The sequence below is a fragment of the Sapajus apella genome, unplaced genomic scaffold (genome assembly GCF_009761245.1).
Source record: "Sapajus apella isolate SASKATOON/1434 unplaced genomic scaffold, GSC_monkey_1.0 scaffold11, whole genome shotgun sequence".
NCBI lineage: Eukaryota > Metazoa > Chordata > Mammalia > Primates > Cebidae > Sapajus > Sapajus apella.
The window spans coordinates 41,337,274-41,361,483 of NW_022436951.1; the positions used below are offsets into that span (position 1 = coordinate 41,337,274).

At 62.9% G+C, this 24,210-nt stretch overlaps 1 protein-coding gene across 1 annotated transcript; it reads right to left on the reverse strand.

The window, feature by feature from the left end:
- Window positions 1-205: 205 nt before the first annotated feature.
- On the reverse strand, window positions 206-24,029 carry NKD2 (NKD inhibitor of WNT signaling pathway 2). The gene is made up of 10 exons (XM_032279162.1): window positions 23,920-24,029; window positions 23,786-23,821; window positions 23,456-23,529; window positions 7,342-7,402; window positions 6,139-6,266; window positions 5,308-5,400; window positions 4,729-4,876; window positions 3,765-3,849; window positions 2,768-2,895; window positions 206-1,083 (listed from the first exon to the last, which is right to left on the reverse strand). Exons 1-10 carry the CDS (start codon window positions 23,942-23,944, stop codon window positions 512-514), a joined length of 1,350 nt encoding a protein of 449 aa, XP_032135053.1. The 5' UTR covers window positions 23,945-24,029; the 3' UTR covers window positions 206-511.
- Window positions 24,030-24,210: the final 181 nt, after the last annotated feature.

Below are 24,210 nucleotides of genomic sequence, written 5' to 3' on the forward strand. Positions count from 1 at the left end.
TGCTCCCCCGACCCTGGCCCCTCTGGCTTCATGACACATGAGCCACGCAAGTCCTCGGCTTTCCCAACGGCTCCCGGCCTCGCACTGGGAGGGCCTACAGTGCCAGCAGCACCAAGCCCTGGGAGGAACACCCACCCCAGCGTCCGGGCATGCCCCGTGCCCTCCAGGGCCTCACTTTGGAATCATAAAGGAAAGCAGATACAAGTGTGTCTTCCACGCTCACATGCAGGTTTTATGGGTTACACAGACAAGCTTTAGAGCTGGGAAACACAGCGGCCTCAGACATGTTCGCCGCCACGCGGCATTGAGGGCAAGAGAGCAGAGGGCACCTGGGCCGCGTGACCAAGCTGTGCCACCTCCACCACGCGGGCACCTGCAGTAGGTTGCTGTTCGCTGTTGGACGTGGGGGGAACCAGGCTCCCCTCGGGCACACAGCGGGCACCTGCTCTGCTTCCCTGCCGAGGGCGCGTGGGCCATGCTGCGCTGGGAGTGAGGCGTGCCAGCGGCGGCGCTAGGACGGGTGGACGTGGTGGTGGTGGTGGTGGTGGTGGTGGTGCTCGTGGTGGTGGTGGTGCTCGTGGTGGTGGATCACTGGCACCACGAAGCGCTCTCCCGCTGGCGTGGGCGGCAGGTCCTGCCCCACCTCCTGCTCCACCGCGGCAGGCTGGGCGTGTGGGGCCTTGAGTGGCGAGTGGCCCTCCCTGCCCTTTTGCCGGGACCGCTTGTGGCCATAGGGCGGCGGGGGAGGCTGCGGGGGGTGGTGGCCATCCTGAGGGGCCTGGGGGTGCAGGGCAGCCGGCAGGTAGTAGCTGAAGGCTTTCCCGGACTGGCTGCCGCCTGGCACCCCGGCTGGCTTCCCGGAGCCCTTGGGGGACTTGAGGAACTGCTTCTCTGGCCCCTTCAGCCGGGGCTGCACGTCCAGGGCCCTGGCAGCAGGCTCCGAGGCTGGCACGGCGTGTTCCACCAGCACCTGTGACCTGCGATGGTATGCGGTGTGTGTGTCCGGCTCCTGGGAGCGGGACCGGCCCTGGAAGTGTGAGGCCCTGGCCTGGGGCTCCTGCTTGGCCTGCACAGGAGGGGACCCTGTGGACACAGGTCAGAGGGTGAGGCACTGGGAGTACAGGCCAGAGCGCACAACTGGGTTCCCATCTCCTCCAAAACGGCCGACTGCCCAGGGCCCGCTGGAAGAGCTGTGCCAGGGCGTCCCATCTGAGGCCAGCCTGTGAGCCGGTCTGCAGTCAGATGGCCACAGGTCCTAAGAGGAAGGGCCGGCCCCCGGGGTGACCTGCTGCCTGGCTCTGCAGCTCCCTGCGAAGGCCAGCTCCTCCACCCCGCCCCCACTGCGTGTCCTGGGAGCAGAGCTTCTGTCCTCACACAGCTGAGACCCCGTCAGGGAGGGCACCTCAGGATTCACATCCCCTAAACCCTCATCACACAACAGATTCCACAAGGACCCAGGGCTGCCACCCTCATAAGCGCGGTGTAAGCCCTGTGTGCAGCTCCTGGGCAGAGCATGGCCAAGGAGGCCGGGGTCTGCGCACGGCACACTGAGCCCCCTGTGACCCCGATCCAGCCCCACCCCTCCTGCCCCGCGGATGCCTAAGGCGGGAGTTATGAGAGGGACACTGCCCCTCCTGCCACGTGGACCCTAAAGTGTGGATTATGAGAGGGACTTGGCCCCAGCCCTTGGGGACTGGCCTGGGCTTTGGTCCAGGAATCTTCCTGCAGGCCACACGGGGGTGCTGCTGGTCGGGAATGAACACATGCTGGGCAGGCTGCCACTGCCGTCCACACTGCCTGCCTGCCGTCCACACCGCCTGTCGCCCACACTGTCCACACTGCCTGCTGTCCACACCATCTACCGTCCACACTGCCTGCTTTGCTCCACACTGCCTGCCTGCCATACACACCGCCTGTTGTCCACACTGCCTGCCTGCCAACCACATTGCCTGCCTGCTGTCTACACTGCCTGTTGTCTACTGCCTGCCTGCTGTCTACACCGCCTGCTGTCCACACTGCCTGCTGTCCACACTGACTGTTGTCCACACTGCCTGATGTCCACACCACTTGTCCACACTGCCTGCCTGACATCCACACTGCCTGCTGTCTATACCGCCTGCTGTCCACACTGACTGTTGTCCACACTGCCTGCCTGACATCCACACTGCCTGACATCCACACTGCCTGCTGTCCACACTGCCTGTTGTCCACACTGCCTGCCTGCTGTCCACACTGACTGTTGTCCACACTGCCTGATGTCCACACCACTTGTTGTCCACACTGCCTGCCTGCTGTCCACACTGTCTGCCTGCTGTCTACATTGTCTGCCTGCTGTCTACACTGTCTGTTGTCTACACTGCCTGCCTGCTGTCCACACTGCCTGCTGTCCACATTGCCTGCCTGCCATCCACACTGCCTGCCTGCTGTCCACACTGCCTGCCTGCTGTCCATACTGCCTGCTATCCACACTACTAGACGACCTCCTCTATTGAGTGATTCTACCCTAAAATACCAACTTCTCACCCCAAGGCAGGATTTTCCTGAATGCAAACCCGACGTCTTCCATCTCACTTTGAACCAGGTACCCCTTGCCACACACACACCTACAAGGGGCACCCGCCTGGCTTTTGGGCGGCACCAACAGGTAGCTGTGGAAGGACCTAGGTGCTGGGTGGGGTGCCCCCCCAACTCAGGGCCGCAGGAATCCAGGACCTTCAAGGGCACCCACATCCAGCGCTTCGCACCCAGGGTGGCCTCCAGGACCTACCAGGGCCGAATCTGGAAGTGTAGTTCTCGATCCCAGCGAGGTCCAGGTAGTGGTTCCTGCGCTCTGTGTTCTCGTCCACGCCGTAGGGCCCCCGCTCTGAGCAGGGCTGGGGGTCGGCGCTGGGCCTCCTGCGTAGAGAACAGAGAAAGGCCTGACCCCCACACAGGCTGGGCAGTGCACCCCTGACGACGGGGTGCCTGCAGTAGGCGGCAGGGGTCCCGGGTGCACCTGACCAGCACCCGCCTCCTCGAGGAGCAGGAAGGCGAGTGGATGACTCGGCACAGACCCAGCCATGTGCTATCCAGAGACGGTCACACCGCCCCCCAGAACCCTGCAATCTCTGTTCCAGGTCCCATGCCCCAGAGCCACAGGCGCTCTGGGGAGCCGCTCACGCTGTAGTGGCCCCTGGTGACCACACTGGGACCACTGTAGCCACTGTGCCAGCCACTGCCCCAGCCACCCCTGGTCATTACCTCAGCTACTGCCCAAGCCACCCCCAGCCACTGCCCCAGCCACTGCCCCAGCTACCTTCAGCCACCCTCAGCCACCACTCCAGCCCCCTCAGGCACACCCCAGCCCCCCTCAGCAACTGCTCCAACTACCTTCAGCCACTGCCCCAGCCACCCTCAGGCACCACCCCAGCCACCTCAGTCACTGCCCCAACTACCTTCAGCCACTGTCCCAGCCACCCGTAGCCCTGTTGCACCCAAAGCTGTTGAGTGGAGCCACAGGGAGCCATGGCAAGTCCAGACTGAGGGTGTCGAGGCCGCCGTGGCTGCTGCCCCTCAAAGCCATCTGCTTCAACAGACTCGGAGGCCCAGCTCAGCCAGGGTGCTAGATGCTGGAAGGGGCAGTGCCCCATAAAGCTGCCAGCCCAGGTGCACCCAGCAGGTCTGACCTAGAGGATGGTGCATGGCCTGTGGTGTACGGGAAGCAGAGGTGTGGCCAAGGTGCTCCTGCCTAAGGCACAGCCCCACCCTGGCACCCCAGCCCTCACCTGACGTGTGCAGACAACCTCCTGTCGGCCACCCTTGGCTCCTCTACCAGCTCGCCCTCCTTCCTGCTGTGGGTGGGCATCCGGTCTGAAAGAGGGGGTCCTGCCGTCACTCACTCCCTCCTTCATTGGTGCACTCACTCATTCTCTCATTCATTCGTACATTAACTCACTCACCTGCTTATTCATTCACTCACCTATTCACACACTCCTCACTCACATTCACCCACTCAATTCACTCGCCCACCCATTCACTCATTCATTCATTAACTCACCTGCTTATTCATGCACTCACCCATTGACTCCTCACTCACACACGCATTCACTCACCCACTAAATTCACTTACCCCTCCATTCACTCACTAACTCACTGCTTATTCACTCACTCACTCCTCACTCACCCACTGAATTCACTCACTTACCCACCCGCTTACCCATCCATCCATTCGTTAGCTCACCTGCTTACTCATTCACTCACCCATTCATTCACTCAATTCACTCATTCACTCACTCGTCACTCAGTTCACTCACTCATTCACTCACTCACACTCACACACTCACTAACACACACACACTCTCACTCACACACTCATTCACTCACTCACTCACCCACCCACTTACCCATCCATCCATTCGTTAACTCACCTGCTTACTCATTCACTCACTCATCACTCACTCAATTCACTCACTCACATTCACTCACACTCACACTCATTCACTCACTCACACCCACTCATTCACTCTCACACACTCATTCACACACTCGTTCACTCGCTCACACACTCACATTCACTCACACACATTCACTCACACTCACTCGCTCACACACACTCACACACTCGTCCACTCATTCATTCCGCCGCTCACTCCTCCATCCGCTCACTTGTCCCTCCCTGTCCCCAGCACACAGCTTAGGCCCCTGCCAGTGTGGAGTAGGTCCCTCTGTGTGTCCCCAGGCCTTGTTCACCCTGGCCGGCGGGAGGATCCTCCTTCCTCTTGCTGGAGGGCTCCGGGCTGACGGTCAGCTTCACACGGAGGGTCTTGCTGCTGCCCGAGGAGTGGCTGACTGAGGCACCCACGACCTCATAGATGGTGTGCATGAGGCTGGACATGTCCTGGGGCCGGGCATCGATGTCACTGACAAAGCAGACTGCAGGGGATGCCACCCACCTCCCTGCCAGAAGACACACCCAGCCCTGCCCCTTCCTGCACCATCCTCGTAGCTGCCAACAGACCTCAGGGACCCACACAGGCATCTTCTCTGAGCAGCCTCGGTCGTGGCCGGGTGCCCTGCGAGTGCCTCCAGTGCCCTGAGGGTGGCCCCGCAGCATGGGAGCTACAGCTGCAGAAATGGGTGGCGCAGGCTCAGCCCGGCAATGCACGAGCCACAGGCCCTGGGGAGATGCCAGCCCTGCTGGCCGGCGGTCCCCTCCTGTCCCGAGATACCTCGAGGCCAGCACGGTCTGTCTGTCCCCCCGCCCCCAGCTGCCCACACGGGGCCCGCGTGGCTCTTCCTGCAGACCTGACGCAAACACAAGCTCACTACCTCCCTGGTGACCTTCCCGCTGTTGTCAAAGTCGTACAGTGTGAACGTCCACTCCTGACGGTCCTCCTCCACCGAGACATCACACTGGAGTGCCTGCAGGGGCACAGGGGGCTGGGACCACACCAACACGCCAGTGACCCCTACTCCGTAGGGGGCAGCGTCTTCTGGGGCCTTTCCCAGGGGTCCCTCGTGTCAGCCGGAAAGGGGGAGTAGAGGGCAGCGTGGCTGGAGCCGAAGCCCTGGAACCAACAGACCCTTTCGTGCCCAGTTCCAGCCCTCCTCTGGGGGACCCAGCTTCGTGCCCCGTGACTCGGTTTCCCCACAGTGACACCTGTCTCAGCTCATGCAAGCACCCCACATTACCCAGAAGGAGGAGAGGTCACACTGACTGTCAAGTGTTGTCAATTCCAGAAATCTTGACTGAACACGGAGACCCCAATCCTCCCTGCGCCCTCCCAGGGACACGGAAGCCCCCATGCTCTGCCTCCAGCAGGCGGGAAGACGGGCTGTCCCTCAAGTGAGCTTTGGCATTACTCCCGTGGTGCTAAGAGCGCCAAGGCTGGGAGCGCTGCTCAAGTTATCTAACGCTAGATCAGCGGGTTTTGGACAAATTCACAGCAACATCCCACCCCCTCCAGCTCCCGCCCCCTCCCTGGCTCCTGCTGACTTTGGCTGCATGTTGGAGTTTTCCCTTAAACTGGGTAAATCGTGGGAAAAACTGAGTGAACTATGCAGTGTCCACAGATGCCCATTTTAGGGTGGCACACATCTGTCCCTGTGCCCCCAACCCCAGGGACGTGTCCCCGCAGGTAAGGCGGGAGGGAGACCTACGTCAATGTTGAGGCACTGCCCGCCTGGGCCTCGAGGGCCCTCTCGGTTTGCTGCTTTCTCCCCGTCATCCGCGCTGAGGAGCTGTCCCATGAGCTCTCGGCCCTCAGCTTTCTCGGGGGGCAGTGCCACTAGGGGGACAAGAGATGGTGAAGGGGCCGGAGGAGGGGACATGGAGGACGTGCCTGCTGGGGGCCGTCGCTGCCCTCCCCTCACTGCACCGTGATCCCATCCAGACACGCCTGAGCCGAGAGCCTGATCTTGGGACTCCTGCAGAGGGGAGGGAGGTCCCTCCCCGGCCAGTCACAGCCAGGTGTGCTCTCTTCTCCCCAGGCTGCAGTGGCTCCAGACCCTGACGACCACCTCAGGGATGGGGGAAGATGGCCAGGGCCTCCCTCCTTCCCCATAGACACAGTCCCCGCGGCCTCCACTCCAGAACCCTGGCACCGAGCCCACAGGCTGAGCAGGCCACCTTGCACTGAGTGTGTCAACAGGCGGCCCCGCCCCCAGCCTCTGGGCAGGATGGATGAACAGCACTCTCATTTCTGGGGTGCAGTGACTCCATCATTCTCTGGTTCTTGCATGTCCCCAGGATAGGAGCATGGGCCTGCCCCGGCTCAGCACCCGCAGACAGGTGCGCCTCCCAGCCTGAGCCGGGACGATGCTCTGGGTCCGAGCCTGAGCCGGGACGATGCTCTGGGCCTGCCTTCCCACCAAGGGGGTCTGGGTACGTCTCTTAGTCTCAGGAGCTGTCTGAAGGCGGCCCTGCTGCCCGGCCTCCCCGCAGCCTCCCGAGTGCCAACCTGCCACATGCCACAGGTAGGACTGGCACCACCGAGGCACACGGCCATGGCAGTGACTCAGGCCAGGCCAGCGTCTCACATAGCCCAGGGCTGACTTGAGAACGTACAGGTCAGCTTTGTACGGAGCCACCCCACCCACAAACACAGGCTCGCAGAGCTCAAGCTTAGGGCTCTGGCCACAGGTGGGGCCTTTTGCGTCTCCACTGCCAGATCCCAGCTGCCAGTCCAGCGAGGACCCGAGTCAAGCTACTAGTCACTTGTTAAGAACAAAGTGTGTCTAAACCTGGGAAGTGCCTCCGACTCCGCACGCAGGGGCGTTTGATGGGTGGCTTGCTGGCATTGCCTTGGTACGGGGTGGAATCTTCAAGGTTTGGGGAGCGGGGGCTGCAGAGGCTGCACTTACCCTCTAGCAGACACTGGTCCTCCCGGAAAGGCCCCTCCTTGGGGTCCCCATTGGGCAGCTCCTGCAGGAAGAACAGGGCAGTCGGTGGCTACACAACTCCGTGGGCAGGTCGGGGAGACGGGCAGGAGCTCTGGGTGGGTAGACTGGAGCCGGACACTCGCCTCAGGCCTCCTGGGGAGTCTCAATCTCTGGGTCCAGAAATACCAACCCTTTATGCCCCACTCAGCCTCAGATTTTTGGGAAGCAAAACACACAGGCATTCCCACGTTGTTGGGTCCCGAAAGCCTTTTCAGGTGGAAGATGCAGCTGCCTGAACAATCTGTTCAAAGTCAGTCCTGCCCTGGCGATCGCCCTGGCCGGAGCCCCATGCTGGATCACACTAAATGCAAGAGGAGACATGCCTGCCCCTTTGCTCCGGTGCCTGCTCCCAGCACTGTCCACGGGAGCCTGATGAGAGGACTCCAGCCACTGCCCCTGTGGCTGCCCAGGACCCCAGAGCCCCTCCTAGGGCTGCGGGTGGAGACCAGTTACGGAAGATGGGAAAAACTTTCATCCCAGTGGCGTTAGCTGAGCGGATGCTCTCGTGGGTCCTCACGGGTAATCTATAGCCACAGGACACGGAGAAAGGAGACAGACCGTGGTCAGGGCAGTAGGGGAGGTGCGGAGCCCTCGGCCCAGCACCCCCGGCCCCGGAGCGTCTCCTGAGAGCAGGCAGCTCTCAGGCAGGCGGGCTGGAGGGATGGGCAACGGTGTTTGTTTCTGACTCCAGGTACCTGCAAAGCTGTGGAGAGCCCTGGAGGAGACACAGCGCAGAGCTGAGTCCTGTCCACTGGGGCAGCCAGGGCCTGAACCTGGAGATGACTTTGGGGCTGAGTTGGTCTCTGTGAGTGGACACAGGACCTCAGGGCTGCCCAGCTGGGACAGCCCTCACGGTCCCCATGGCTTCATCCTTTGCTCCTGATGGGGGAGTCAGGTGCCCTTCATCTTCTTCTGACCTCCCATGGGGCTGCCAGCCCCCCTGGGGTCCCTGAAGCCTGGCCCGGGCAGGAGGCTGAGCAGGGTCTCCCTCGAGGTCACCTGGACCCCCAAGCACCGCCTGCCACCGTGATCACTGGCCAGGGTCAGAGCAGTGTATGGTGGAAGGTTCCAGGCTGGCAGGCTGCCACCCCAGGCCTCAGGCAGGGAGAGGGACCGGGCCAGACTCCACCCACACATGGGTTCTGATGTGCTGCTGCCAAGGCTGCGTATCGTTGAGTCAGACCCAGGACCCCGCCCTCCTGGTGGCTGAGCCGCGAGGGCCCCCCCAGGAGCTGAGGTCTCCTGCTGGCCGCCCGGGGAGGTGCCGAGGCAGGGTAGGTGGCACCCAGTGGGAGGCAGGAGGACTTGCCCTCATCTTAATAAGAAACAAAACAGCTGATGATTAGACAGTAGGCCTCTCTCCTGGAGGCTGCGGTCCTGACATTCTGGGACTGACCGCCACGGCCTGGCGAGGCCCTCGAGCGTCCACGCAGCAGGAAGGCGCCGCTGGGAGGGGCCAGCTCTGTCCAGGTGGACGCTGGCATAAAACAAATCCTCTCTAAAAACCAGGCTTGAGGTTGTTATTATTATTATTTTTAAAATCAGAATAATTGCTGGGGCTGCAGTCCCAGGCTTCTGTGGAGCAGTGAGCCGTGCCCAGAGCCCCAGAGGTGCGCCCCCATGGACACAGCGTCCTCGAGGGAAGGACCAGGGGCTGGAAGCTCAAGGCCCTCATGGGGGCTCATCCAGGTGCAAGGAGCTGGCTGCCGACCGAAATGGTGTCTTAAGGGCAGCCGAGGCCACGAACGCCCAGGCTGAGGGAGGCAGGCGCTGTCAGTGTGGGGGGCTGGGAGGGAGGGAAAGTGACCCTCAATGCTGAGGCAGGCGGCCCAAGGCCTCCGTGTCCACCCTTGGAAGCCCCAGCCCAGGCCTCTGGGATCTGGGGAGGGTGCAAGGACCCTGCATGGTGAAGCCCCCCAGAGTTCTGGGTTCCCCCCACCTGGGCGCCCAGTTCACTCCCGTCAGGGCAGTGGGCAGAGCTGGGGCCTCCTGCACGGTGTGGGGCACTCCGAGCCTCCTCACAAGCCGCAGTGATGTTCCGGGGGCCTGGGGTCCGGCGTGCACAGCACCCCTTGCTAAAGAGGCCTCACCGACGTCTCATGGAGGCCACATTGCTACCCAGATGACAGGCAGCGGCAGCAGCTTCCTGGAACGTGCCAGAACCCAGAGGAGCCCGCGGCACGGTGGGCGAGGTGGGGTATTTTTTAAGGGATTTTTAAGTGTTCCTCCTGATTTGCTGAAAATGTGAAGTGAGAACCCAAGCTCGTCACGCACTCCGGGCAGGAAGTCATCACAGCGAAAACGCAAGCGCGGTCCCGGCGTGTTTGTAAAAGCTTCTGAGTGTGCTTGTGGGGGGTCTCACTGGTCACAGACAGGAGTCCGAACACACCGCTGGCAGCAGAAGGGGCGCGGCTGTTCAAGGCAGAAAGGATCTGCACAGACCCAGGGCTGGTTTCTGGAAACGCTTCCCGCACTCCAACCCGCCAGGCTACAATAAACAACCAAAGCTGTAACAACCAAGCAAAACGACACCACTTAGCCACGCTGCCCCCACCGGCCAGGGCTGCGCTCATGGCTGAGTTCCCAACGCAGAGGAAAAGCCCATTAAAACAAGAAACATCCACGTGCACCTCAGCCCTGCAAGGCACAGCGTTTTCTCTAAGGGCCAAGTCACAACGACCTCTGAGACGCAGAGATCAAACGGGAAAAACGAGCATCTGTAGCCAAAGCCACCCTGGCCTCTGTGGCCGGCGATTCCAGCCAAAGCCACCCTGGTCACGTCAAACTGCCCTTTAATCTGCGCTGCTGGGTTGACTAGGCCAAGAGCTTTAATTGCAACTTACAAAACCTGCCCCTGGGCCTCGGGCCAGAGGTGCAGCCCCTCCCCACTGGGGAGACTTCCTGAGAGGCCCAGTCCACACACAGGGCCCCACAGGCCTGGCTCGATGCGCCCCATCACCCACCAGCCTCAGCTTCCTATGGCAGGCACCCCTCCCTGAGATGCAGTCCCCACCTGGCCTCGCCCTCCCGAGGACCCACCCTCCCCATCAGTCCCTCTGGCCCTGCCCCCAGTGAGCCCCTCCTGTGACCCCCCCCAGCCTGTCCCCCCATCCTCCCTTCCTGCCCTGGTTGTACTTGCGGCTTAGGGTGCCTGGGTGCCTCCTCTGGCCTGTCCCACTGCCCTGCACCCCCCAGACCCCTCCATGTCACAGGGACCCCACGGCTGGCCTCCAGGCCTCCCTGTGCCTGCTGTCCCCTCCTGCCACAGCTGTGCCCTGCTGCCCACAGCATCCTCCTGCGATGCTGGGCACTCTCCTGGGCCCTGGGAAGACAGAGCTGCAACACGGGCCTGCCCCGAGGGGCCCCAGCCCAGAAGGGAAGCAGCCGCATCTGCCCGAGCAGCTCCGCCGCACTCCCTCACTGGGCGTCACCTCAACCTCAGATTCGGGAGGAGGGTCTGACCCCAGCCCCACAGAGGCCTCCAGGACCAGAGCCGGCATCAACAACAGGCCGCCTTTGCTTCAGGTCCCATAGCCCCGTGGCAGTACCTCACACCTGCAGGGGCGCTCAGGGAGGCCACCAGGTCCATGGGCCGACTGCCCTGAGGCCACTGTCCACGTCCCGCCACGATGGTGAGGACACCTGCCTCTTGCCACAGGCACAGGGCTGAGCTCCTGTCCTCCAGCCCCCAGGCCCCTCCCAGCCCCAGCCCAGAGACCGACATGGAAACAACAGCCTCCATAGGCGGCCAGGCACAGAGAGACTCTTGCAAAACCTCAACTCCTGACTTCCTCGGAAAAGTCAAAAGGACCGTGTTCCCACTTGTGCTAGCGCTTGGCAGTGCCCAGCAGCTGGAGCACCACTGCCCCCCAGAACCAGCCCGTCTGCTGGAACCCTTGCAGGGCGCCAGGCAGCCCAATCACAGGTGTCGTCCTGGGCCCTCAACACAGAAGGGCCAGTGCAGGTGCCTCTGGGAGCCACCCGGAGCAGCTGATGTCCTGTTCGCAGGGGGCAGGTGAGCACAGCCAGGCACCTTTCCCAATCTCGCAAACGCAGGGAGGCGCTGTCCCCTCCTGGGCCTCGTGAGGGCAGCTGTGGGCCCCCACCCTGGTGTAGCCCTCGGTGGGAAGCACTTGGTGACCCACAGAGAAGACATGGCCCCCGGGTCACGACCTAAGCCCTGCCATAGGGTTCTGGAAACACCAGCCCCGATAAACAGGCAAAAGCATGGCGTGTCCAGGAGGCCGGGCTGGGAGCCTCCCCCAGAGCCCAGCATCTCTGCAGGAGTCGGGAGGGTGCAGGTGGCAGGAGCCCAGGCAGAGGAGAGGGAGTGAGGAGGAGACAGAGAGGAAGAGAGATGTGAGGGACAGACACGGGCAGCCACGCCCTCACGCAAAGGAAGACGGGGTGGGGCGGGGAGCAGGCTCCTTTTGGGGAGCCCTAGAAAGGGCTTCGGAGAACCGCGTGGGTGTGTTGGGCAGCATTTTCCCAAACATGGGGCTCCCAGGTCCCTCTGCAGTGGGTGTGGAGCCCCACGTCTGGGGCATTGTCCAGAAGGCGCAGGTCCTGTACCGCCTGTCTCCTAAGGTCAAGCAGTGGCTCTGGGGCTGTGCTCAGGGTGCCTCCAGGAGCTGAGAGGAAGGGCGGGGTGACAACCTGGCCCATGTCGCGGGGTCACTGCTGCCACTTCCTGGCCACCCTGCTCCTCGGGGCTAATCCTGCAAACTGTGGGCTGCCTTTTGCTGGGCGGCAAAGGCCCGAGGCCGCCAGAATTACAGGGCTGTTGTGAGGAGCGAGGTGGGCGCTTGTCAGGCTCCGGATGCACCCACGGCCGCCTCAGGGGAGGCGGGAGGACCAAGGCCACATCCAGACCAGCAGTGACCTCCTGCCTCGGGGACTGTGAGGACGCTGGGCGTGGTAGGCTGAAGTGGGTGCCCAGTGGGCGGCTCACGGAGGGGAGCCTCGGGACGTGGCACACAGGCTGGAACGGGGCCTCGGGGGAAAAGGCAGAGGGTGAGACCAGGATCCCAAGGAACCCCAAGGGCTGGGACACCCCACCGGGGGTGGAGGAGCAGGGGCAGCGTCACTGGTGACAGATGGGGAGGGGCCAGCAAGGTCAAGGGTGCAGGCTCCAGGGCTGAGGGACAGGGCGTTGCTGTTTAGGCTGGTGGTAGTGGGGGCACCTTATGAGACCAGGTGGAAGGCGAGGTGGGCAGGAAATGGGAGGGGGCGGGCTGGGTCACAGCGGCTGCAGGCAGCCCTGGGGGAGGGGCCGGGGCAGCAGGGACAGGGCTTGGGGCCTGAGGGGGGCGGGCAGTCGGTTCAGAGGCTCTTTAAACACAAAGAACAGCCCCCACCTCCCACCTGCTTCCTCCCTGCTGGGAGCTCAGACGCGAAGAGGCCTCTCCAGAATGTCACTGTGGGAGGGAGCCTGCCACCCGAGTCTGCGGAAGGGACTGTGTTTTCTTACAAGGAGGTGCTGGGGGCCCACTTCTGCGGCCACCACGGGATGGAATTTGACTTCAAGGTGATCCACCAGCCGCCGTCTGGAAACGCGCGGCCAGCTTTGAAGTCAAAGTTTTGGTTTCAATGGTTAAACAGTTTCAGATGTGACAACGTAGCCTCACGGGCTTCATGATTCCGACACATAACACCACGGGCCGGTTCCCGCTGTTCTGAACTTCCGGCTCTGATGTGAAAGATTTAAGGACGGTGAGACCAAGGCCCTGCGGGAGGCGGTGGTGCCGGGCTTCCCCCCGCAGCCCCAGGCGCTTCAGACGCAGCCTCGAGGTCTGGGCGGATTTTGCCCACCAGTTCTTCCGGGTTAGGGACGTTTTGAGAAAGCTTTTAATAACCACATGTGAAATTTTTATCTAGAAAAGCAGTAACTTTGGGGTCAAAAGGTTTCCTAAATACTCAGGCGTCCTCATAAGCCAGAGCTCTGCTGTGACTTCACTTCCTGTAAGACGGGAAAGGAGAAATGTTTCCATCTCCCTCCTCATCTGCCTCTCACCGCAGCTTTTCATCATCTCCATCATTGAGACAGAAAACACATGGAGACGCCACAGTCCCCACGCCCCTGGACTACCAGGCTTCTCTGTTGACATCCGTCCCCTTACCCAATGAACACCCTGAGCTCAGGAAGGGTCCCTGCAGGGCCCACCGCTGCCAGTAGGGTGGACGCTCAGCCTGAGTGGACGATGGACCACGCTGAGGGGTCAAGGGGCGCCAGGCCCAGCATCAGCCCATGGGGCATCCTTACAAGTGAAAGTGAACAGATGAGTGACAGGGACAGGCCCAGGGCCGCCCCGTCCATGAAATTAACCTCCACGTAACACCATGCAGAAAAAAATATGACAAGCAACACGTGGTCGGCAAGACCTAGCTTTAAAGCCAGGCGGCCGGGCTTCCCTCTCCCCGCCACGTGTGGAGAGAGGGACTCAGGGGCACTTTACCCACATTCACCGACGGGGACAGGAGGCGGGAGCCGTGAGTGCCGCTGAGCCCACACCTCAGCTCGAGAAGGGGAACCCACAGCCCTCCCGGAGTCACCCCCTCAGCCAGGGGTGGCTGAGGCTGAGCAGGGTGACCGGGGGCTCAGGTATTAAATATAGACCTATGTACGTGTGTGTAACCTGTGTGCACGTGTGAACACACGTGTGTACTCACATGTGAACACACCACACATACACATACACAGGTGAACATACCATACACACACATATATGCGCGTGCTTTTGCCCAGAAATAGAGGCGTGATCATAAACTCTGCCGAAACTTTACTCCCTGGTTTCAGTTCTCAGCACCCTGAAATTCTGACACTAAATGTTGGACTCAGCTCCTCCTAATCCCACCTGCCACTGTTTTTGTCTTCAGAGCTAATGATCCCCAATGTCACAGAAAAAGGAAAGCCCAGGGCGACAGACCTTCCACCCTCAGCCGACCACCCTCAGCTGCCACCCTCAGCTGCCACCCTCAGCTGCCACCCTCAGCTGACCACCAGGCCACAGAGCACACAAAACCAAACCGCGACTCAGGCCTGAACCCCCGAACTGCTGCATCCTCGACCACCCCCACTCAGAGGCTGAATTCCACTGGGCCTTGAGAGCAGGCCCGGATCCGCTTTCCTTCTATCCGAATTCTTCCCTGGAAAAACCCACCGGACATTTTCGTTTTCTTTCACGTTAAAGCCTCATGTTTCCAATTTCAAAGGAATTAGTTCCAGAGCTGGAAAGAACCCTGCTGTGTTTTAGAGTTTCCTTTTTTCTGGTTTGGAAGACCCCACATGTGAACATGCAGCGTCGACGTCCTTCCCAGGGGAAACAGAAGACGGGGAAATGCTCGCCGCGGGGCTCAGATGTGATCACAGCCCCAGACCCTGAGGACTGAGCTGCTCAAGAAAGTATCTAAAGGCCCCTTCTTCCTCCTAAGCACTTACGTACGCTGCATGCCCCACACACGACAGTCTCGTCATCACCTCCTCGAGGGCCCTGCTGTGGCCGGCGAGGGGCTCTGTGAGATGAAAGGGGCACCCACCGCCCACCTGTGGCTTTGCTCTGGGATGAGGCTGCGGAGGGAGCCACAGCCACGAGCCGCAGCCCACTCTCAGAGGAGTGCGGTGAGACCCCACGCATGAGATCAGTGTTCAGAGGAGGCCACGGACGCCTTCGTTACCAGACACACGATCTTGTTTCAGGAAGGGCGCCGGGCCCAAGGCCTGCAGGCTGCAGGGTGCACGGGGTGAGCTCTGAGCTGCACAAAAAGCCACCTTTGTAGTATCTTGGGGTCACTCCAAGCGCGAAAGAGGAGGAGCCAGCACAGAGAGCGGGGATGGGAGGCATGACTGGCAGGGGAGGTGCAGGCAGCCAGGGACGCCTCCCTGGTCACTAGAGCTGGGGGCAATCACCGCCTGCCACGGGGACAGCGGAAGGTGGGCTCTGGCTTGGTCACTGTGCCCTTTGACCCAGGACTCCCCCACAGGGCTCTGAGGCTCCCAGGCTGTGCTGCGGACAGAGGCCAGACGTTGCCACCTGCTGCTGCCCAAGACGGCCCAAAGCAAGGATGGTGCCCCCTGCCCCTTCGAAGGCCAAGGGCATTCCTCCCATGGGCCCAGCTGCGCCACACTCTCCTCACGACAGGCACACAGACCCCAAGAACAGGCCTCCTGGATGGCTTCCCCTGGGCACAGCCAGGTGGTTGGCATGGACAGGGCTCCCCTCCCAGGAGGTGGTGAACCTGACATGATGCCTCCAAGCGAGGCCCAGCAGAGGCATCCGGGCTGCCTCTGTGCTCCAGCCTTGGGCCTTTCTGCTGGGCGCTGCTCAGCCTGTGAGGCAGCTGCCAATTTGCCACCTCCCCCTGCCACCCTGGGGACCAGGGGTAGGGCATCACCATCTGAGCACAAGCCCCAGAGTCGCCGAGACTGTGACCAGTCTTCCCAACACACGTGAGCCAGCTGCTGCCTAAAACGTGTCTCAGGCCTGGGAAAGCTCAGGAAATGCCTGAAAGCGCATTCACAGGCCCGCGTCAGCGTTGTGTCACAGAAGACCTAAATCGCTTTCAGCAAATGAGTGGGAGGGCAGGAGGGCCACGCTGCTCCACTGCCAGGAGGATGGGGCTCGGAGCCTGGGGACCAGGGTCTCCGGGGCGGGTGGGGTCCTCCACCCCGGAGCATCACCCGAGGGCCGTCCAGCGGGTCTGCAGGTGCAGGGTTCCTCACAGACACCAGGTCTGGCCTCCCAGAGCACAGAGGCCGGGCACACCTGCAGCCTGTGACCATGGCTTCTTTTGGGCAGAGGGAGATGCGTAGAGGCTGCCATTCTCCCTCCTCCCTCACGTCTCCTGAAGGCCCTGTCCGCTACCATCCTGTCCTCCAGCCTGCTCCTGCCTCAGGGACTTTGCACTGACCTCCACGCCTGGAAGCCTCTGGGTGGCCACGTGTCCTCCACGTGTCACCATGCACTGCTCTGATGCCCACGCTGAGCAGCAGCCCCAACTCCTGCCCAGCCTCTCCTGCACCCCAGCACCCAGGGCCCTGCACCCCACCCGGCCTCTCCCGCACCCCAGCACCCAGGGCCCTGCACCCCCACCCGGCCTCTCCCGCACCCCAGCACCCAGGGCCCTGCACCCCCACCCGGCCTCTCCCGCACCCCAGCGCCCAGGGCCCTGCACCCCACCCGGCCTCTCCCGCACCCCAGCACCCAGGGCCCTGCACCCCCACCCGGCCTCTCCCTCACCCCAGCACCCCGGGCCCTGCAGGCCTTCCTTCCAACGTCCCCTGTCCAGCTCTCCCAGCAGGCTGAGAGCAGCTCAGGCCCTGGGAGAGCAAGGCAGCCTGGTGTTGGGGTGCAGGCTCTGAGGGGCTTTTGGGTTGGGTCCTGGCTCCGGGCTCAGCCCTACTGTGTCTCTGTTTCCTCCTCTTGAGGCAGTGCCCAGGACAAGTCTGTGACAAGCGGAGGGGTAGATCCTGCTCCGTCCACCAGCACAAGGCCAAGGCAGCCCCGGACTCCCACGGCCGGAAGCCGAATGGGCAGTGTCCTTCCCACACCACAGCCCTCAGGAGTGAAACCAGGGCCATTGAAACGGCCCCTCCAGCCCTGCCTGGGGTTGGCTGGTCTCAGACATGAGTGGCTGCCCTGGAGGGTGTGGAGCACATGGACCCGGCCATCAGCCTGGTGGGGCCGTCGGGACAGCTGAGCTGGGCTCACCCGGTAGCCCAGAGAATAGGCGGTGATGGCAGCAGAGACGTGGGCCATGCTGAGGCCCAGACGCCAGACACAGTGCCAGGCCGCCGAGGTCCCCCGGGCAGCAGGGAGGCCACCAAGGGCGGCAGGTTTGCACCAAGTCCAGGTAGGACCTTGTGAGAACTAGAATGGGATCAGCTTCCTTATCCTGTGTGGGAAACGGGAAGGGGTCGGCTTCCTTATCCCGTGTGGAACGAGGATAGGGTGGGCCCCGTCATCCCGTGTGGAAACGGGGATGGGGTGGGCTCTATTATCCAAAAGCAGCTGTAGCTCTTGTCACCTCCCCCTTAGCAGACTTGAGGCCTCATCCTGGAGGTACGTCCACGCAGAACCATGGTCTTAAGGGCACGTGGGAGCCCTGGAGGGTCCTGCCAGCCACCGACGTGAGTGTTCTGGAACTTCACCGAAGACAGAAGGCGGGGACCCCATTCCCATCAGCCCCTGGCCAGGCTCTCAGTCCAAATCCACCAAGACGCTCACCATTACAGTAATCTCCACTTTGACTTTTTCTATTACAGTACTTCATGCTTTTTAGCTTCTCTGATTTCAGAGCACAATACTATTTACAATTTCCTTGGAAGATTCTGCAGACCAAAAGGAAAACAAATTCTCCCCCTCCAGCTGCCGAGGGCTGGCCATCAGCTCTGCGAAGGACAGAATCGAATAGACCCAATTTGTTTAACTCTGGCATGAAAGGCTGCCAGACGGTGCCCTGCCAAGTATTTGCCAACATGAAAGCAGATGAGTTCCATGGGTGCAGCTCACCATGAGAGCAGATCAGGGTCCCGGCAGGTCCAGGCTTTGCAGCCTCAAGGCGGTGGCCAGAGCCGTGGTGCTGACCCAGGCCAGCGCTGTCTGTCCCTCCAGGCCAGCACCACCAGCTCCGCCCCAGCACGCCACTGCACACTGGGGGGTGTCCGGCGTGTGGGGGATCCTGCTAGCTGAGGGACCCCTCCCACACACCACACATCTGCTCCCCATGGTTCCATCGTAAACCCAGCAGCCCCGAGGGAAGGGCTCCTCCCGCACCTGCAGGGACAACTGACAGTCATGATCCGTGACAGACGACGGCTCAGAAGGTGGCTGGGACTGAAAGCTCGTGAGCCCTCAGAACCGATTAGGGATCCTGGGCTCGGGACCCCTTCCCATGTTCAGGAGGGCAAGTCTAACAGGAGAGGGGCCACAGCTGGTAAGACCCATGAGAGGACAGAGCCACAGGAACCCTCCGGGCACGCGTGCCCCAGGACGGAACACAGGCCCCTCGGGTTCCACACGCGGACAGGCTGAGCCGCAGTCCTGCTGGGAGCAGCCCACCCTGAAGTGCCTGTAGCGGCATGAGCGGCAGGGCCACCCCGAAAAGCTGACCTCACCCGAGCAGGGGCTGCTGTGGGCCTCCCGAGGCCTCCCCAACAACGCCCTGGGGTGTCACAGGCCTCTCATAACCCAGGGACTCTCTGATGCAGGCATCTGTCTGAGAGCCCGGCAGGAAGGCTACGGGGCTCAGCCTTTAGAACTCCGGGGACCCAGTGACTCAGTGGGCACCTCCAAATCCAGGTGTGCCTGGCCCCGAGAACTGCTGCTTCCATAAAGTATGCCTTTGCCAACTCAAGAACAGCAGCTGGGAGGCCAGAGGCTCCCTCTCTACAAGGAGGGCATGACCCCCACTCCCACCCACTGACCTCTGCTCCCACCACACGCAGCCACACCGGGAGGCCACAGGCCCTGCCAACCCGTGAGAGCTCACTGACAGCCCCGACCCAGGACGGGTCTGGCCCACAGCACCTTGGTACGAACTCACGGCCGGACGCACCCCTCTGGCTTGGAGCACCCCGGCATGTGTGGCAAAAGCCCAGGAAGGCACAATAAGGGGCCCGGCCGCACGGGGCTGCTCTCCAGGTGGCCCTTGCTGCCCGGCTTGTGGAGCATGGAGCAGTCCCGTGCCAGCTACCGTCCCAGGTCCTTCTGTCCCTTGTGTCTTTCCTCGAAGGACAAGGGGAAGCAGGCGACCCACATGCCTCTGGGAGAAGAAGAGGCCCAGGCATGATGGCCGTGGCCATGCTGTGAGTGGCAGCCCGGGTCCAGAGGCGGTCAAGCCACCACACAAGCTGCCTCTGCAGAAACCTGGTGCTGGCGAGGGGGCCACATGTAAAACGGCCACGTGGTGGCTCCCAGCTGTGGTCTTTGACCAGGACTTCCTTCACCGCCTTGGTCAGGGCCAACCAGGTGGGTGTCCCTAGGCCTCGCAGCAGGGGTAGAGGGCGGGAACCCTTGGCCCAGACTCCTGGCTTCCTGAGAAACAGAAACAGCCAAATCCCCGACCCCAGCCTAGGCAGGAGGACAGTGGCAAGGTGCACGTTCCCCCCACCTCGTCGGGGCCTGGACCTGAGGCGGCCGTGGACTTGCTGCCTGCTCCAGCCGGTTCTGAACAGGCAGTGGCCGCCCGGGGGCAAAGGAGAGCCAGGAGCTCGTAGGAGGCAGAAGCAGCTTCACTTCCAGTCTCAACGTCACCTGGCTGCTCACGCGGAGGCGAGGCAGGGCCCAGGGCACAGACGCGCACTCGCAGACGGCACCGAGACAGCCCTGCCCTCTGTGGCGCCCCCGCCTCAGCCCTCACCAGCCGCAGTTCCCACGGCTCTCGGGAGTCGCACAAGCGTCTGATGGACCCACACGGCTGAAGCAGGCGCAGGGCGGCCCGAAGCGGCAGGGCTGATGACTGGTTTCTGAGGATTGCAAGCCAGCCTGGGTTTTTCGAGAAACAGAAAGATGTAAGCTCTTCAGCCGAAACAAGATGAAAACCTCCAAGGAATTCAGATGATTCCGCCACAAGTAGGAAGGAAGGAGGACAGGGCCGCACAGGCGTCCCGAGGTGGCTCGGCCGGTGAGGAGGGCAAGGCGCGGCCACACGTCTCCTTTCACCCCCAGGAATCTCAAACGGCAGCTCATCCAACAGCAAAATGGGCAGTTCAGCTTGAGGAAGCTGTTGGGAAGTCCCCAGGTGACAGCTGCCCCAGATGCGGCTGTGGTCTTGCGGGCTCTTTCTTTGGCCTCATCTGTGAAACCCCCAGCTCCAGCCTGAGGCCCCGCGGCAGGGATGCTCTGGGCTCCAGCGCCTCCATCCAGACACCGGCCTCGCCCACACGCCAGCTTCTCAGGATGCAGTCACAGTGCACTTCGCGGACACAGGGGCCGACTTGAAGCCAAGCAGCTGCCCGTGAGAACACAGGCCCAGGCACAGCGACCCAGCGGGCAGCACCATGCCACTGGCCAGCCTCCAGCCTCCACCATGGCCAGCACGGATCCGCTGCCCCAACCTCATGGCCAGGCGCCTCCGGCAGCCTCTTCAGTCAGCACCCCAGAGCCCTAGCTTCGGGATGGAGAAGGCCTGCAGCTTGGTGAAGGAGAGGTCGGGTGCACGCACGGCCCTCGGCGGCCCCGAGCCAGGCTGAGGCGAGACTACGCACATGGTGTCTGGCCCCTCCCATGGCTCTCAGGTGCTGGACATCAGATGCCATCGGCTGCGTGCCCAGAGGTGACCTCAACACCTCCCACAACAAGGGAGGAATGGCAGGTGGCCTGGCATTCCTCTGTGCAGGACCCTCTGTGGACGTCTATGCCGGCCTTGCCACACAGCCCAGCCACGTCCCAGGGTAGGAACACGAATGCCTGTATCCAAGGGCTGGGCACGCAGAGGGCACCACAAAGAAAGCAAAGGGTGGGTACGATGCACCGCAGCTGCCGCTGGCTCTGACAGGGCCCTATGTGGGCCTCAGCCCCACGAGTCCACAGGGTCCTGGAACGCGGGTCACAGAAGACAGAAGGTCGGCCCTCGGAGTCTGTGCCCGAGGTGTCCCCAGGCACCCCTGCTCCCTTTGGAGGCTGCCTTTCTCCTGGACATCTTGGGGTGGCTTGCACCCCCAAATGCAGAGCTGGCTGGACTGGGGCACCGACAGCCTCTCTTTTTGCATGGCACGTGGTGAAGCACCAAGCAGAGTGTGGTCCACGCTGCCTTGTCTCTTGTCACACATGCACATGCACCAGCCTGAGTCCCTCCTGCAAATGCGTATCTTGCCCCCACCCTGCTTCTGTGTTCATGCGATGGTGTGCAGACTGCCCGTGAAGCCATAAAAAATTTCCCAGGGTCTTCTACAAGAAGCGGCTCCTGTTGACTGAGACCTGGACATCCCACTGGCATATCCAGCCCTCTGGTCCCACAGAGGACAGGTGAGAGGTGGCTCCTGGGTGCCCAGCGACTGGGAAGGGAGCAGCCCCACCCCTGCCTCTGGGAGAGGGCCAGCTGCAGGCATGTGAGCGTCTGGGGCACTGTGGCTGGCTCCAGTCAGAAGACACCAAGCCACGTGATGGGGCTGAGCTCCCGGTTCCTGTGAGCAAGGCTGTGCTGAGGGCAGGGAGTTTGCCGGAAGCCAGGGCAGGTGAAGGCCTGGGCCCTGGCCCGAGCCAGCAGGTCTTACGGCTGCAGCCATCCTGGCTCCCTGTGAGGCTGCCTCCTTCTGGGAGACAGGCGCCATGTTGGCACATCCAGAAGGGCTGTGGCACGGGGGCAGGACCTGCGTGTGCATCCTGGAGGCTCGGACCTGCCATAGATGGGCCAATCAGAGCTGTGCCCGCTGCCTCCTGCTGACGTGGGCAAGAGCCCTCCAGGGCGACAGCCTCCTTGATGCACAGGCAGGTCCGTGAGGAGTGTTCGCTTCAAGGCTGCCTCTGGAGTTGGCCTGGGTGCACCCTCCTGGGGCTGCTTACTGGAAGTCCATGCTCTGTTCACAGCAACCTTCCAACTAACAGCGACTCGTCTGTCTTCAGAACCGTTTTCTGCCAGCCTCAGGGAGCGTCAGGAAAATTAAAGCTGGTCCTGCAGACCGGGCGGTGAGGGTGAGGGTGGGGGGCAGCCTATGCTCAGGACTGGAGCCATCCTCCCCACAGTCACTAACAGTTTTAGAAACAGCCACACAAGTGCGCAGCGGCCATGGCACCACTCCTCACCACGCGCGACCCCAGGGACCCCGGATCCCTCACAGGCTGCTCTCCAGAGCGTCACACTCCTGCTGACCACGCGCGACCCCAGGGACCCCGGATCCCTCACTGGCTGCTCTCCAGAGCTTCACACTCCACCACACGGGATCCCAGGGACTCCGGATCCCCCACAGGCTGCTCTCGAGAGCTTCACAGACCTCATCACCCACGGGCAGGGCAGCTCCCTGGATGGCCTCACCCTGGTCTCCCAATCCCAGACAAAGGCTCACAGGACCAGCCAAGTCTCTGTACCTTAGAGCGTGCACCCCACCGTCACCGGTGTTAGACGGTCACTCTCGGGAAGCAGCAATCCTAACTCTACCGCATGTTAATTTCCAAGGAAACCTAAGCCCCTTCTCAAGACAGAGCTAGGGAAAATGTCTCTGAACACACAGAGCTTTTTTTGATCAACTGACAGAACAATGACCTTCCAGAAAAGAAGCTGACTGCGTCCCCGGCATGCTCTGTGTCTGGGGGCCTCTGGGGACAGTGGAGAGGAAGCAGGGGGCAGGTGGGGGCCTGGCCACCTGGCGGGGCTGTCTACACAGATCCAGTTCACATTGACATCGATGACGTCTCAGGTCAGCTTTCTCACCTCAGCAAACACTTACCCCAGGTCCCTCCGGGGCCGCAGGCCTGGACATTTCTCTGCTCCTAGACATAGTGATTTCCTCACCCACCCTCAGGGCCACCTGGGTCCTGAGCCAGCCTTGCAGTCTAGGTGGCGCCAGCTGTGCAGATGTCCCTGTCTCCTGAGCCTCTGGCAGGCCTGTGGTCACCCCTCCCAGAGATGGGAGGCACCACGCCTCTGACTCTGGCCATGTTTGCCCGAGCGAGCCCGGAGGCGATGACCAGCGATGCCCCAGGCCTGCAGCTCCCACCCCTCCCCCAGCTCCTCCCGGTGGGGTGCTGCAGTTGTGCTCCCCAGGACCCTCAGTACGGGACGTCTCGGTCCAGCCCCTTGCCCTTCTCCAGTTCCTTCAGCCCTAAACATGGAGCTCCCACCGCGCCCCCAGCCTAGGACCAGGAATTCCTATTCCCCCACCCACCACCCAGCACGGGACACCCACAAGGCCTCGCCCCATGGGACCCCCAGACGTCCTGGAGGCCGGGGAGGGACAAGCTCTCCTGGCCCCTAAGTCACTCGTGCGGCCATGGCGACCCACGCCCCGTCTGTCCCCGTGCGACTCCCGGAACAGCTCCGACAGCACTCCCTGCCCCGGGCAGGTGCGCAGCGCGACCCCAGCCGCCGCCCCGCCGCCTACCTGCTTGTCCCGCGCGCGTCGCTCCGCTTCCTCCGCGCCTTTGCGGCCGCTCGCGGACGCCACGAAGCTGTCCCCTGCGGGCCGGGGGCGGACGCACGGGAAACCCGCACGGAGGAGGGAAGGAGGCGCGCTGTGAGCCCCGCGGGCGCTGCGCCTTCGCGGGGTCCCCATCGCCCGGAGAGCGCGCAGGGGTAGGCGTGGGGGTCCCGCGTGCTCCTGGAGACCCGCGTCCCGTCCCCCCACCGCGGGCTACTGGGCAGGACGCGCGCGGACTCCGGGCTCCGAGGGTCCCGGCCCGGGTCGCGCCCCCGCCCCCGCGCCCCCGCTCACCTTCTGGGCTCTCCCTCTGCTTGCGGGCGGCGGCGGCTGCGGCGCGGAGAGAGGAAGCGACAGTGAGAGGCGCCCCCGGCCCCGGCCCCCGCTGTCCCCGCTCCCCGCGCCCCCGGCCCCGGCCCGCGGCTCACCGTGCTTGGACTGCAGCGTCCCCATCGCCCCGCCGCGCCCGCGCTCAGGTGCCGCGCTGAGTTCCGGGGCCGGGCGCCCGCGGGGGCCGCATGCACCGCGAGCAAGCTGGGGTTCGGGCGGATACGGCTGTGCGCCGCGCGGGGACAGCGGGGACAGCGGGGGCAGCGGGGGCAGCGGGGGCAGCGGGGGCAGCGGGGGCAGCGGGGGCAGCGGGGGCAGCGGGGGCAGCGGGGGCAGCGGGGACAGCGGGGGCAGCGGGGGCAGCGGGGGCAGCGGCGGCCGGGCTCTCT